The sequence below is a fragment of the Dermacentor silvarum genome, chromosome 6, assembly GCF_013339745.2.
Source record: "Dermacentor silvarum isolate Dsil-2018 chromosome 6, BIME_Dsil_1.4, whole genome shotgun sequence".
Lineage (NCBI taxonomy): Eukaryota > Metazoa > Arthropoda > Arachnida > Ixodida > Ixodidae > Dermacentor > Dermacentor silvarum.
Window position 1 is genome coordinate 116,687,413 of NC_051159.1, and position 15,567 is coordinate 116,702,979.

Sequence of the window (15,567 nt, forward strand, 5' to 3'; positions counted from 1 at the left end):
GTTACGTTCCCGGGGGCTGCGTTTTCCCGGCTGTTACGTCGTTTTCGGCCGGTCCCGGCATAGCTCCCATAGACCCCAATGCATTGGTAACCCCGCTGTTGCGCCGCAACTGTGGGACCGTTCCCGCATCATACATAGCGAACTGCCACCCCGCGCCGGCGCGAGCGGCCATTTTGACTTTAATATCGCTTGTCTTGGTGGCTTGACGATGGCATTGGCCACCCAAAGTGCCGGGGGCGACAACTATGACGTACTTTGGGTTTCCGCCAGCAAAAGTATGGCCCTTGAGATCTGTATTTGCTATAGATAGTGTCTATGACACGTTGTGGCCATAAAATTGGTTTTGGCTCATAGATAAAGTCCAAGGGCGATAACGCAGTCGACGCACGCCGTATGCTGTATAGTGAAAACGTGCAAGGGGAGCCGACGACCGCGTCGCGCAGGTGGAAGCACGCCTTCTTTCGTTGCGCTCGAGGCACTGGCGAGGCGGCGTTGTACTGTACTCTGGCATCAACTGCGTACTGCGGGGCGGCGCGCGGTCGCGCGGGCCGTATCTTGAAAGCAATCTGCATTGGGGCAGAGTCTAGCAGAGTAGGTGCGTCGGCGGCTCGTAGCTTTGTGCGTGCTGTGTGTTCTCGGTGCTCAGTTTTTGTTGAAGCGATAGACAACAGCACGGAGGTCACTTCGCTCGCTTCTCCAGCGGCGCTTGCACACGCCGCCAGCGTTTGACAGCGCGTGTCTGCGCTCATCGAGTGTGATGTGTCACAGCGTGTACCATCGCGTCGGCAACATCAACTGGAAAAGGAGAGAGTGCCGGCTTGGCGGGCTAGGCCAGCTGCAGCAAGCGGTAGGATCAGGTTTGAATGAAGAGAGGGGGAAAGGTCACACCCGCGGCGGCAATATAACGCCGGGTCAAGGGATGCAGGCCTCCCTTGCACATGCACGCACGCACGCACACGTGCGCTTGCTTCGCATTCCGTCGCGGCGAAGGTGCTTCTGGTTACTGCTCGCGCAAAAATGACAAAATTTGGGGTGAAATCTCTAGGTTGTTGGAGGGGAAAATTCGTTATATCGAGGGGTCTCCCGCTGCCACTTCGTTGCGTAGAGGTCTCAAATACATGTGCTTCTATGGAGTAACGGCGGGGAATAGAAAAACTTCATTATATCCAGGAATTCGTTATATGGAGGTTCGTTATAAGCAGGTTTAACTGTATTTCTTGGTCCCCGCGAGGTTTGTAAAATCAGTTGGCGACTGTAACGACCACTTTTTGCAGTACTATCGAGTTCGTTATAAATGGGTTCGACTGTATTAGAATGCGGTCTCCACGCATGGGACTCTCACCCACGATCTTGCTGTAAGCATCAGAATAGTGTCACACTTACCCTTAACGGCAGCCCCTCCCCGCCGGTATTTGTTCTTGATGGCCGACAGGGAAATGGCTGCATCATCCTCGTCAGCCTCCAGATACGCCGAGCTGAGGCCACGTGAATGGGACTTCTCGCGTAGCCGCCGCTGCTTGCTTTCTCGTCGGATGGATGCCCGCAGCTTATCTTCCTCTTTCTGCAAAAACATGAATTGCATCAGTACTGGTTTGGATCCAGCAATAAGGTATTCCAGCTTCTGTGCATCGGATGGCAGGCTGGCATACGGGCAAAAGTTGCCACAAGCTACACTGTAGAACAAGTTGCATAATTATTGATGTTTGCTTGAACTGAATGTGATCTGCTGAAGAGCTCGCTCCCATGAAGCCTGGAATTCAGCAAGATGTTGACTTGTGCTAGAAGGTTAGCATCTACACGAAAACTGGGACAGATGTTTGCATTTCTGTGGGGCTTCAGCACTGTTTTCAGTGTGGAATTCATGTTGGCAGGCCATGGCAGCATGTGCAACCAGCTCAAAAAATACTCGTCATGAATGTGTTATGAGCTCGGCGTGACCTGCAAAATTAATTTTTCTTTATAATATATAGCGGAACCCCGTTGATACGTTCCTCACTGTTGTGATTTCTCGGCAGCTACGGCGCGTTTTCGCTATCCCAATCTAAATCCCATTGACTCCCATGTGTTATGTTGCCATTCTGTAATGCTCCCCAGCATTTTATGTTGCACTTAGATGTAGCGGTCACGTAGACTTTGTGGGGCAGAGGCAAATTTGCTCTTGCATGTTACTACGAAGATGATTAATGTATACGGTGCAACGACTGGTACGTTGCAATAAGCGACCGAGGTTGTGCAAGAAACACACACAGGGCAGTTGGAAAAGCACCCGAAGAAGTGTGCATCGCTTAAAACCTACCGGGAACTGAGCGCAGAGCTACGTTTATTTTGTGACCGGCAAGGGTGCATACTAATCGCAGATTCTCTCTAGTCAGCTTTGCTGCAACAGAGCCATGTTCTGTGGTGAAGCATACATAAAATATTGCAATGAAGCACATTCCGAGTGGAAGGGACCACTGTCACATAACATTATATATGTACCTTAATAATACGCGCGTACGTACACCGTCCCCGGTCACAGCACAAGTGTTGCGATGTCTAATAACTGTACTGGCAGTCATTCAGAGCTGTTCTTGATGCTGCTTTGGCGATTTGCGGCCTTCCTCATTGTTACATTTTCCCGGCTGTTACGCTTTTTTTGTACCGCGGTCCCTTGAAAACAAGATGTATCAACGGGTTTCTATTGTATTGCTGCATGCACAGGTGCTGTCAAGAATTCATGACAACCGTCATGTTGGGACAGCAAGCATGGCCTTAGAACCATTACATAGTGCAAGGGCATTACATTCTGTTTACATAACAACCATTTTTACGTTTTGCAAGCTGAGGTTTTTGACGAGGGACAAGAAAAGGGGGGCAGGGGATGGAGCCATGGTTGCAACAGTTTTGTTGAGAACTTCTGAACCATCTTCAATGGGAAATTCTGCAGAGCATGGTTGGACAAGAGAGGCCTGTCCACAGCCTGGGATGGGTCATGATTTATGTGCCCAAAATAAATACAAGACAAACCTTTATCATTTCACTGCGGTGTGCCTCTGGGTCCTGCCCAACTTGGGGTAGCACTCGAATCTTCTGAGTCTTTTGGCTGCGACCAGCGAGCGACAGGGTCATCTTGCGATGGGTGAAGCTGTCTGTTGAGTGGGGCCTGCAGACGGAGAGAGAGAGAGAGCATGTTTTAACCCATTATGCAGTATGGCTTTTGTGCAAAGCTACACAAACTGATGTATGCTTGCATACTCCTGCATTAAAATATTTTTTTGTATGCTACATGGTGCCAATCGTGACACCTATTCAATTTAACCAGTGTACAGGCAAATGACTTATTTTACAGAATGTTTTGTATGTTTACGGAGCTAGGTGCAAAGTCTAAAGAGACAAGTCTTTCAATTAGGCGGCATTTAGTGCATTAAATGCAGAAATTAAAAAACTAGAATTCCTATGCCAACATACCACATAACACTTGAATCATGTGCTGGCCAGACCAACCCACACTGCAATGTTTCCAATGCCACACAAACCACCACATAAATACAGATAAGTTACATAGTACAATGTATGACACTGACATTATGACCTCAAAAGTACACTGAAATGAAGAAGAGACGACCACCACAATAATGTGCACAAGTCATTGCTGCCTAGGTACTCTGCATGATTTATTCCACATGGTTGAAGTGATGGGGGGGAAAACAGAGGTTACCAGGAGCTAAAGGCTCAAATCAGGCACTACTACGGTGAATTTCTGTGTTCTTTCAGAACCTACTTTCCAGAAAATATAATATGCTAAACCACTACAGCTTGAGCACACCGACGAGAGTGCGCAATGTACAGGGTGATCTCAGCTTTGGGGCGATACATTGTTCTATCTTTTATCTCGGACTGAAGGAAATGTTAGCTACGTAGGATTGAATGTGTTGAATTTATTTTATTCCGTGGTAGAAAGGCGGCCAATAAAGCTCCTACTGCAGATACCTATTTATGAATTAATATTCTACAGGCCCTTACTTGAACTTTCGTTTGCTTATGACAGCTTTAATGAGGTGTTCCCACTAAGCATGGACAATCCTGTAGAAATCGTAGTTTCAGTATAGCCTAGGCTGTTTAGGTTGCTTGCACTGCCTATAGCCTACTTTATGTCCCTTGCAGTGTCAAAGCTGCCCCACCTGAAGAGCTTGATTTTGAGTTAGCTAGGGGCTTGTGAGGCGAACTGATAATAAAGATCCACAATTACTGCCAAACCGCACGTTTCCAGTAACAATGAGGTCAACAGTGTTTCACAAACTGTTTCTTTCTCAGTAGATGTTAGATGAAGAGAATATAGCCACCGCCAATCACTTGCCTGAAACTGAGCTTTGTGCGGAAGACAGCCTGTCCCTGTAGACCGGTGCCTTGCCGGATGAACAAGTGGTTGTGGTCACCTTGCATCAGTAACTGCTTGTGCACGTCAAAGATTTCCGAGCCCAGGTGTAGCGACATGCTGCATAGAAGATGGGCACTGTTCTGAAAAGCTGCCAGAGAGCAGTGCGACATAGAGGCACAGAAAAAAAGAAAGTGAAAATACACTTCGTGTATGCTAATAGTAGATTAGGGTTCGGGCTTAACAAACCAAAGCTGCATTAGAGATAATGAAGTAGAGGGCTCCAGTTTAATTTTAACTGTCTTGTACTTGCTTTTACACTTGGATAGAGCTATACGAGTGCTTTTGCATTCAGCTCGTACCGAAATTTTACTACTTCCGAGTCAACGAGCTATTACTGTATATGAATTTACAGCTTACGTGAAATCATTACAATGTTTACAAGGGTTTTGCAAGAGTCCTACTCACAATTTAATGGTAATTTCAGAGAGATGAATAATACATCAATTTTGTCTGCTTTAGATGTCTTAGTAGGCTGTTCACAGAATTGTGATATCATTATTTATTACTGAGTTACATAGTAATTGGAAACTTGGTACTTAGAGCTTCTTTTTTTCGATTTTGCAATTTTCAGCATGAAAAATCTGCTTCCTATAGTCACTAGTGTGTAACGTTTTACAACTCGTCAAAATTGGTACAGTGGTTACCAAGAAAAAAAGATTTCTCCGCTCCTGTGTACATAGAACCTCGATGATACGAATCTATCGGGATGGTGCCAAAATTCGTGTCACCCGAAATTCATGTCACCCAAAAACATTTAAAAAAAGTGAGATTAACGGGGGATGCGGTAACGAAATGGTCGACTTGCTGAAAACTTCCATTTTTCTAATTAATTTTTTCTCGCAATCCAAAGACATCTTTGTATTTATGGTGAAGTACTTGGATGAGATACGTAGCAGAATTGCAAAATTGCACGTTTGTAGTGTGTTGTCTTCAAAATCGGGCTTCGGTAGATGCTATCGCACAGCTGATCGTGGCTTTTCGTTGACTCAGTGCCACCAACAAAACAGCAAAAGGGCAAACAGCAAAGCAACAAAAGCAAGCGCAAAAAGGGAGAACTACCGTCATGATTCGTTACTGCAGTCACGTGGCACTTCAGGAGTGCTCCTATTATTGGCTGTTGCGAATTTGAATCGCTGGCGCGTTTCAACATCATTTAGACAGGAGCTCCTGAGCTAAAGCGCCCTCTTAAGCGCACCATTGATGTACTTCTACAGTTAATGTATATACGAAATAAATAAATAAATAAGTCCTAAGACTAATTTGCGCACAAGACACAATGAAAATGATGTCGTGCAATAGTGCACAGACATAGAAAACATGCTTTACATGTGCTCACCTCCCGTCGGACCACTTGATTATGCGGGCATTGCTCTGCCGCACTGGATTACCCATCTTGTCATAGACATAGCGCCACCGGACTGTGTTTTCAACCTGCACGCAATGCCGCATGCCAGAAACGAAAGCATTGAGCAACATGAACAGGGCTGCTAAAGTGCTTCTCGGGAGAATGCAAGGATAAACTGAGCCAACCACTGTCAAGTCCACACACCTTTAGTTTGAGTCGTGCTCTACCTTCTTCATCAAGCACTTCATCTTCATCCACTTCATCCTCGTACCACTGAGGATCATAGGGCCTGAACAGAGAAGTAGAGCGAGAGACGTTGTACAACAGGTGCTGGAGATGTTGGCTTGGCCATATGTCTAGCACGCAACTCTAGGTGGCATGAAACGACCCACTCATACATGGTACAGGATACACAAGCAATAAGCTCATACGGTCGAACCCAACTTATAACGATACTGGTTTTAACGATATATCCGGTCATAACAATGAGAAGCTGCTGCACCGTCAACTTTTGTATGTTTTCTATGGTGAAATAACCCACTTATTACAATGCCCCCATGCCGCATTATCGGTTATAACGATGAAGACTGGCTACTGGGTGTTCGTGCAGAAAGGGAATGGAATGCGAACTCCTTGAAAATAAAATAGAAAAGAAGAAATTTGAGCCGTTGCGCGTCGCCACGCGCTGTTTCCCATCCTTCTCTGCATCGCCAGCCTCGCGCGCCTCTATCCCTGTTGCCTTTCCACCCCTCCGAACACGAATGGACCGCGCCAACCACGCTGATAGTGCTGGGCTGGCGGAGCGCCGCAAATGTGCGATGCAATCGAGCCAAAACACCGTTAGCGTACATCGAAACGCAGCGACGACGTTCGCATCGGCATAGTCATCAGTAAAAATCGTACTCAAATGAAAGCAACGCAGGAATGCTTTATGTCCTTCCTCCATGGCTTCGTGCCTATTTGTGCCTTTAAAGGCTTTATTCTTGCGTTCACCAATGCGCATAGCACCGCGTTGGCCGCGTGCCTTCATGACTGCGTAGTCACCATCCATGATCGCCTCGATAGCGACCGCGATTTCGTTCGCAGCGGTTGTGGCAAACAGTAGTTTCGTTTTCACTCGGTACGCGCGTCGGCCGCATGCCTTCATAACCGAGTAGTCGCCATCCATGATCATGTCGATAGCGACCGTGGTTTCGTCCGCAGTTGTAGCAAACAGTAGTTTCGTTTTGACTCAGTGTGTGTGTCAGCTGCGCACCTTCAGTAGGTTGGGGCAAACAATAGTTTCGTTTTTACTCACTGCATAGCTGTCGAGAATGAAGAGCACCGTCTACATCGCGATGGGCGGCGACACAGGCGAAAAAATAATCGGGATGTGAGATGTGATGTGCGCGCGGTAGTGAAACGCAGATTTGTTTAAATCGGACATTTTTTCGGTCCCGTGAAATCCGAATTAACATGGTTTTACTATAGCAGTGCCATTGAAAGCCAACAGCCGCGACTTGTTACACGCAATCAGAGCACGCAGGGAGTGGTCGTCAGGGAGAGGCATTGGCCTCCCCGCCATTGTAGTTTTCTCACAACAGCTCTGCCATTCCCTTATTTAGTTTTTTTTCATGCAACCCGGTTATAACAATTATCGGTTATAACTATGGAGTTTTCGTGGCACTTGAATATTTGTTATAAGTGGGTTCGACTGTATACCTACATGATAACAGGCAGTTTAGCTTAGGTCAGTGTCCTGGAGAAATAGTATTAGTGCCTCCGTTGTGCGCAAAACACTAGCAAAGCTGCTCCGAGGTCCAATAACGTGTTGCAGCTTGAAGGAGATTGAAACATGAAACATGAGATCTTAGCATAGCTCTCATGGCTGCAAAGCGTGTGCGGACACACAATGAATGATAAACTAAGTCAATCGCACACACTTTGCACACTACACAATTTCTGTACAGACAAGGCTATAACGATACACACATGTCAGATAAACAGGACCTGTTCAACTATCCTGCGCAAGAAAGACATGAGGTACCATTTCACACTATTTTTGCTGCCGCAGTCACCGTATAAAGAGAAGCTAGAGAGCACAATGCGTTTGCACTAACTGTACCAACAATCTAACAGCGAAAGTAGCCATCTGGAGGTAGGTAATAAACTTGCAACAAGCCAGTAATGTTCTTGGTCACTAGCTCATTTCCAACACGTATAGTCATATAATGCGCGGCCTGCACACAGTGCTCTTCACAGGCAAAGAGCCCAGAAAATACAAATATGCGGAGATCTATGCAAGTATTACTGAAAGCTAGGCAAGCTGGTGTGGGTTCATTTCTTGGGTAATGGTGCCACAGAAAAAACATGAGACCGAAAGGTCACAAGCGCCAAATTTCAACTCAGCTCGAGGTCATACGTAATTAATCTTGAAGTCTGTTTTTACTACCTGCTGGTATATTATGGAACATGAAAAACCATTTTTTTCTTTATGTACCACAGTTAGATGCAAAAAGGAGCACCTTTGTGTACACAAACAAGGTAACCACCTCCTCATTGCAGGTGCATTTGCACACAAATAACGCAAGGAGGGACTTTTTCTCTCTCTCAGGAAATTTTTTTAAATTACGCTTATTAATGCGAAGTGATGCCGCAAAGAAACGGGAGATTATGCCTAACAGCGGATGCCCTACTCTGGATTTGTGTACACTATTTATTGATCGGCAATGTTAAAGAAGTCGCTCACTGAACGTGACCATTGACGCATATGGCAAACTCACCTGGTGTCAACACTGAGGAAATTTGGCAGCTTGACGAAGTGGACCTCACTTCCGAGGTTGGTCGAAATGCGCGGGATTTCCACATCGATACGCGTCTCTGGCACTGGTACCTCCTCTTCCTCACCACCCCCCTGCAAGAAAATTGTCGTTAACACAAATAGGTCAGAGGCATGCAATGGTGCATTCTTAGCGAAATTGTAAACAGCTTAAAAGTACAACATTTTCATGGCTTAGTGTGTTAGATGTACTTGGAACAGAAAGGTATCCCAACAAAAGAATTCACATTCACAAGCAAGGGTACTAAGGACCAAGGACAGTCCTGCTTACCCTCCCTTGCGAATGGGTCTCTTATCACGCTACCTTCAGTTCCAAACTTAGAAGTGACTGTAGATCATAGGTATGCGTCCCCAAAGGGGTAAATGGCCCCACCAAACTTGCTGAAGGGCGTGTAGACGTGCCTCGTAGCATCTGGCCTTGGGTAGAATTTGCCGGTTACTATGAAAGATGGGTAATTCCAAAACAGTGCTTCTTCTGTTGAAGTTAAGGAGGCGAATAAAAGTGCCATTTCAGTCACAGAAGTGCGATGCGTGGGCTTCACCAAGTGACTTTAAGTTTACTCCGGAGTAAAGATTTCTGAAATCCAGGGGTGGCAAAACAAGTGAACAGTCAAACTCTTTTTGATTAAAAAAAAAAAAATGCACACCAAGCCTCTGCATCCCACCCTTGGGTTGGTAGATTACACTCATGGGGCCAGGCGTGCCATAAAGCTAGATATAAGTGAAAGGCAGGAGGTGACGCCACCTTGAAATTTCCATACAGGATCCATGTGGTGTCACTTGCTGTCGTAGTGCGATGGCTAGTTAATTGCTCATTGACAAAGAGATCATGTATCATTGCATCCCAAAACTCAACCTTGCATCCCGTGGACAATTTTTCTGCACGTAAAGTATTTGGACATATGACTGTATCACTCTAAAACATCTGATGTCACGCTGAGATCGCTGGCACCGCAGTTCCAGCAGAAAACTCAAAAGAAGTTTGAACCTTGTTTTGTCCACTAATAGGCCACATCTTTATGAGCCCCCAACCCCAAAAAAACGAAAGTTCCGACACAGTGTCCTGCCCATCTAGTTTGGTTCAGTTGCTTGCGTTCTTGCATTCCTTTAAGAAGTTAACAGCATTGTCTTGCAGCATGGACGAAAAGATAACTTTGCTTTCGTGAAAGTATTGGGAGACATTTCAAGCGAACATGAAGTGTAAAATACTTAAGAGCACGCATTAACGTTAATGCAAGTCACAGCACTTAAGAGCACAGGCACTAAATTTCAACTGTTTCATTGTCTGTCCTACTCTGTCCTCTTCTGCATACCCTGTCAAACTAGTAGGGACCCATTGTGCCATAATCAAATTTCGCAAGCAGCAAGTCTTATTCTGGGCCTTTCTTTAAAGCAACAATGTTTCATGGGGAAGCACCATTCCGTGATGCGCCTCATTATCAACGCACCTCAGGTTCAGCTCGCTTCTCCTCGGGCTGCTCTTCCTCATCACTGCCCATGCGCTTGACTGGTGTCTCGCCACCTTTCTTTTTGGCAGCGCCCTCTTCATCCGAGCTCAAATCATCCAAGTCTTCACCGAAAAGGGCCTCCACCTCGGCTTCTTCGGCCTTCTCTTCGGTGCTCGAGATCCGTGCCCTCTTTCGGCCTGGTACTGCTTCATCGTCAGAACCTGTCGACATCAGATGCAAGATTAGAGTGTCAGCTGTTAAGAGCACTTTTAGAAAACACATGTCCTCATGAGGTAGGAAGGAGCTCGTGGGAAATTTTCACACCACGGCACCACAGGTATTCGGCACCACAGGTATTCAGGAAGACCTGTCGTGGTGAAAATTTAAGGAACCCCAAGATGTCAAAGGGTATCAAACAGACGCTGACTAAGAACCATTCTTTACTGCACATCAATTGCAATATATAGAAAACACTATCTGCGCAGAAAACGTAAAAACGCCAATTTTATTACAAACCACTGCTGTCCGCAGACTATCACACATATACCAACATGATTATTCATGTGTTAGCGTGTCCTCTGTACATTTACACTGCAGTGAATTGCAGTACCTATCAAACACATGAATGTATGGCTGTGTTCCAATACTTGCCGCAGACAGCTAAGCAAACAGAAGCCATCTTAAGTCACATTCCCTACAGACGGAGCCGGCAAATGAGACAGTTTTGCAAAGACAGCATTGAGGTCAAACACGATAGACGCTATGTTGCTGTCCAAACAAGATGGCGGCTGAGCAGAAGGTTAGGAAACTCTATGGAAAAGTTGTTTCCTCACAGGAAAACACCATCACATTTTCTTGCACATTTAATGTAAGCTATGTTGAGTTTTTCATAGGCTCGCAAACACAAAGAATACAGCTATGCTTTTTCGTAGCTTTTTTTGTTGTTGTTGACGTGAGGTGGCAGCACGTTACAGGGATGCCTTCCAGATGGCTCGAGAAGTATTTCATTACTTGGGCTTGAAAGTGTCTTTTTATGTCAACAGGACCGTCTCCAATGCTGGCCAGAATTGGCACATGCCCTATATGTGGTGCCTTTAATTTCGTCTTTATTAGGTTATTGAAAATATTGACAAACTCACTGATCGAGAGCTAAGTGCCTGAAGCATTATCAATAACTTGAAGCTTTGCTGCACTTCTGCTAACTGTTGAGCAATGCCTAGAAAAAGTAAAGCCACGATGCTTCAGGATTCATTCTCACCTTCTCCAGCAGAGGCAGCAGAAGCAGCTTCACTGTCACCTGAACGCTGGCGCTTGCGTCCTATGGTGCTCTCAGCATCGGAGTCAGAACCTGTTCACAAGTAATGGCAGCAGACTGCAGCATTTCACAAATGTGAAAACACAGTTGCATACATGTGGTGTGTAACCTAACCTTGCTCTAAAAAATGTAACCTAAAATGCTTGTATTTGATGAATCTGGCTCAGAGAAACTGAGTGAAGCAATCGCTCATGTTTAAGCACTAGAGGAAAGGAAATTCTACTGTGAACGGAAAATTACGTCAACCAGCACACACATGCACCAAGTGGTTAACAGTCACATCTTTCACCGAAACACACACATGTGTATACTATCAAGGACAAATGAAACCTCAGAAGAAAATCTCAGATCAGCAGAACAGTAACGTTGCCAGAATGAGCTCAATGCTGGGCGCCATTTATCAACTGGAACTTCTAACATCCAATACATTGTTATTAGATAAAAATAAGTTGAAATTTGAACACAAAATCTGTATTAAAAAAAATCTTGCATGTTTCATGTTTTTATTGAAATTGTCTAGTTCACCTTTTCTTTATCCCTCACAAGTATGCAATCAGCCACAATACAGAGACAGCGGAGCAATAACACTGGCAATCATCAATTGCAGTTGAACCTTGTCCATACTTTCCTGGTTCTGTTTTTCAGTCTGTGCTCAAAGGTACAAAAATCCCAAGTATTTCACTGTTGCATCATAGGTTACACTTTGGACAAGGCTGCAGCACAAGGCAGATGTTCACAGGAAGATGGGAATTTGATGTGATCAACAGTAATTAAACAAGGGACGTCTCAGGCTGGACCAAACGTTTCAACAAAGGAAGTTATCGTTAGAGAAAAGATAAGTTCCTTTGTTGAAACATTGGCTCTTGCCTGAGACGTCCATTGTTTAACTGCTGTTGATCACTCCATTATGTATGAAAGTATGCAATCAATCAGCAAACCTCGTTTAAATGTGCACAAGCTACCCAACAGTATGCTATCATCATTATCATCCTCGGCTAGTAGCTGTCACACGCAATGTTACAAGAAGTTGGAAGTGTGTGGTCATTAAGCCCGTTTCACATGGTGCGATTTTGTCTGCGAATTCGCATGTGCGAATTCGCAGCTGCGGAAAATAGGCTGCCGGACTCTTCGTGCGTGCGTTTTTTCGATGTTCGGCGTGCTGAACTTCTCTGCGAAAAACGCAGATGCGTTGGTGGCCACTGTAGCGGTGGAAACAGACGACCAATAGGAGGCGGCTCGCTCATATTTTATCGCCAGTCAAAATGCTTAACGAGTATGCGAAAAACGCAGCTGCCGTAGATCCATGTGAAACGGAATTGTGAATTTCGCATCTGCGGAAATCGTAGCTGCGAAAAACGCACTGCAAAATCGCACCATGTGAAACGGGCTTAAGTCATGAGTGATAACCTATATTGTGCTTTCAGCGGTTAATAATAGCCAAGTTTTATGACATAAATTGCGTTCTGTACAAATCTATACTGCCTTCATTCAGCTTAATTATACGTGTTGTCGGCTAGTTGGTGGAACAGAGCTTTGATAGTGACACAGTTTTTACATGAGGTGCTGCATTACTTACCTGCCGCCGCCCGTGCTTCACCTTCATTGGAGTGCACCGAACCCTCATCGCCGCTTGCCTCGCCCCTGCTGGCCTCATCCCCACTTCCCTCGGCCCTACTGGCCTCATCCCCGCTTGCCTCGGCTCTGCTGGCTTCATCGCCGCTTGCCTCACCCCGGCTGGCCTCATCCCCGCTTGCCTCACCCCGGCTGGCCTCATCCCCGCTTGCCTCACCCCGGCTGGCCTCATCTCCGCTCGCCTCGTTCGCGCTGGCTTCCCCCTCGTTAGCGCTCGCTTCGTTGCCGCTTGCTTCGTTCGCGCTGCCTTCGTCTCCGGAGGCTTCCGACCGCTCTGCAGCCACCTCTGAACGGCGCTCTTCATCGTCGGACCGACGGTCCTCGTCATCGGTGCGGCGATTTTCTTCGTCAGAGTGGTGTTCCTCCTCATCGGAGCGGTGGTCCTCTTCGTCGGAGCGGTGTACCTCGCTGCCGGAGCCCTCGTTGTCGGAGGCATCGCTCCGGCGCTCCGATCGCGCAGGCGTTCTCGCCGGCGCTTCTTCGTCACCGGACTGGTCGTCCACATGACGGGATTCATCCGAGCCTTCGTCGCCCGACTCATGGCGCTCGTCCCCCGACTCCCGACGCTCGTCCCCCGAAGCTTCTTCACCCTTGTCTTCGTAGCCTGACTCGTCACCGGACGCGGGGCTCCTCGGCGGTGACGAGTGGTAGCTTTTCTCCGAGCGCTCTTCGGCGTCGGAATGCTGGCTTTGTTCACCGTCCTCCGACTGTTGTGCAGGAGTCTGCGATCCCTCACTGGAGGCTGGTGAGGCACTCCTGGAGCCTGCGAAAATCGGCATGGACATTTTCAGTGTGCCCCCTGTTTGAATGCGCTTGTCAAAGGAACACAAGGTGCTGAATGAATACGTAACAAAACATCACGAAAGTGAGCCCATAGTGAAGTGTCCGGCTATTTACCCATGAAAGCAGCACTCAATATAATAGAACGAACTCGGGCTCTAATGCAAACGATCGCGTCAAAAAAAGCAAGTGTTTCAATGCTTATTGAATGCCGCACAACTCGCCGTGCAGCAAACGCGCCTGATGACATACGGTCGACTTACCTGCGCTCGAAGCTTCTCTCGAATCATCGCTTCCAAATATCCCATCCATGATGCCTTAGAGACAAGGCGTGCACAAACTTCAGTTTTACCTTTTGCAATAAAACAATGCGCGTAAGCAGCGTTACGGAAAGAACCTTCCTGCGCGTCGGCACGATCAATCCACTATCGGCCGCTGTAGCGACCATCTACCGGAAAGTTTACGCTAGTCGGCAAGCCAGTTTTTGTTCTGAAACGGAAATTCCGCAACTGATTATTTCCGGCAGTCTCCAACGGCCACCAACGGCAGTCTCTGAAAATGGTAGAATGGTCGCGGTGCTGAAAGTACTCAAGATAACAGGGCGGATATAACGTAATAATTTTTTGCTCGATCTTATTTTTTTATTATTAGATACAGCTCAGGGCCGGCCGATCTTAATAATAACGTAGATGATCTCAATGCCAATCTCAAAGGCCGTGCTTTTGTCTACTCCAGGCGCCGAAAGCAACCGCCATAGATGCGGTTTACTGTAAATTCCAACTACCTTCTAGTAAACTGTAATTTGAACTGTATCAGAACAAGAGTTGCCTTTTTTTGCATATTTTGGCTCGTATGTTAGCGTGCCTAGCGTGTCCGGCTTAAAAAACGCGGCCTCCGAGATTGTGACGTGCCGCAGCACGTTTGAAAGGCGGCATCTTTCAAAATCATGAATCGTGTACTGCAGTGCATCTCCGGTCTATGTCTTCGGCGCTTCGTAATGATAGACTTTATGATACCGGCCAAGGCCGTGGAGAGTTCCCTCCTTTCCTCTCCCCTGACGATCAATAATATTATTTTTGTTCGCAAAGTATACATTTTGCATGGACAGATCGAGAGAAGGTGTACCTGCTACACTGGCGAATCCGGAAGGGGGGCCTGTCGAGTAGTCATGCGAGAGAATCAATATGAAGTTATTACCAAGTCACTGTTAAACTAATGCTTTGTTTTTCCTGCGCAGCTCTGCGTTGGCGAAGGCGCTCGGGTCCTCCGACTTTGCAATTTACGAACGCAACAAGTGTTTTCCCTGTTGCCTTTTTTAATGTTTGTATATAGCCTCGCGTTTAGCAAATTGATTGGGAAAAATTACTGAGATGTGAAAAGCCTGCTGCGCTCCCCCAGAGTGCGCTGTTGGAGTCGTTAGTCCAGGTCCTCAGCAGCCCTGGCTGTCTGCTGCGCAGATGCTTGGAAACTCATTTTACATCTTCTACCAGAATTCCTCCTACGAATCCTAATAAGATGCTGTTCTAACCAACTCGTGCTCCACGCGGCAACAAAACATTTGTATAGTTTTGTCCTGTTGGCCCCTGTTCATGCGCCACCAACTGTCACGCTTGACTTCGGCGGAGAGCAAACACGAGGCGACGAGTATGTACGCGTGGGCAGCCAGGCATTGGAACGAAGAAAAAGAAAAAGAAAAAAAAAAAAAGGGGGGGGGGGGGGGGGGGCTTGGAGGCAAAAATATATGACGCGTATGAACGCTGCCCCCGCTTTCGTACAAAGATTTAGGCCTGGCTTTGTATGCGCCGTACTCGA

General features: G+C 46.6%; 1 protein-coding gene across 3 annotated transcripts in view; it reads right to left on the bottom strand.

The window, feature by feature from the left end:
* Positions 1–14,218, bottom strand: part of LOC119455900 (RNA polymerase-associated protein LEO1) — a 21,074-nt gene extending 6,856 nt beyond the window's left edge. The window contains exons 1-11 of one of the 3 annotated variants that reach the window (XM_049669405.1): positions 14,019–14,217; positions 13,103–13,738; positions 12,920–13,042; positions 11,287–11,376; positions 10,029–10,249; positions 8,525–8,655; positions 5,967–6,051; positions 5,754–5,848; positions 4,337–4,474; positions 3,007–3,142; positions 1,384–1,561 (exon numbers count right to left, since the gene is read on the bottom strand). In XM_049669405.1, coding sequence (XP_049525362.1) covers positions 1,384–1,561; positions 3,007–3,142; positions 4,337–4,474; positions 5,754–5,848; positions 5,967–6,051; positions 8,525–8,655; positions 10,029–10,249; positions 11,287–11,376; positions 12,920–13,042; positions 13,103–13,738; positions 14,019–14,067 — 1,882 coding nt within the window. In that variant the 5' untranslated portion in view covers positions 14,068–14,217. Of the gene's footprint in view, positions 1–1,383; positions 1,562–3,006; positions 3,143–4,336; positions 4,475–5,753; positions 5,849–5,966; positions 6,052–8,524; positions 8,656–10,028; positions 10,250–11,286; positions 11,377–12,919; positions 13,739–14,018 lie in introns of all 3 variants that reach the window. The other 2 variants (XM_049669404.1, XM_049669403.1) reach the window with 2 other exon arrangements.
* Between the last annotated feature and the right edge of the window lie 1,349 nt (positions 14,219–15,567).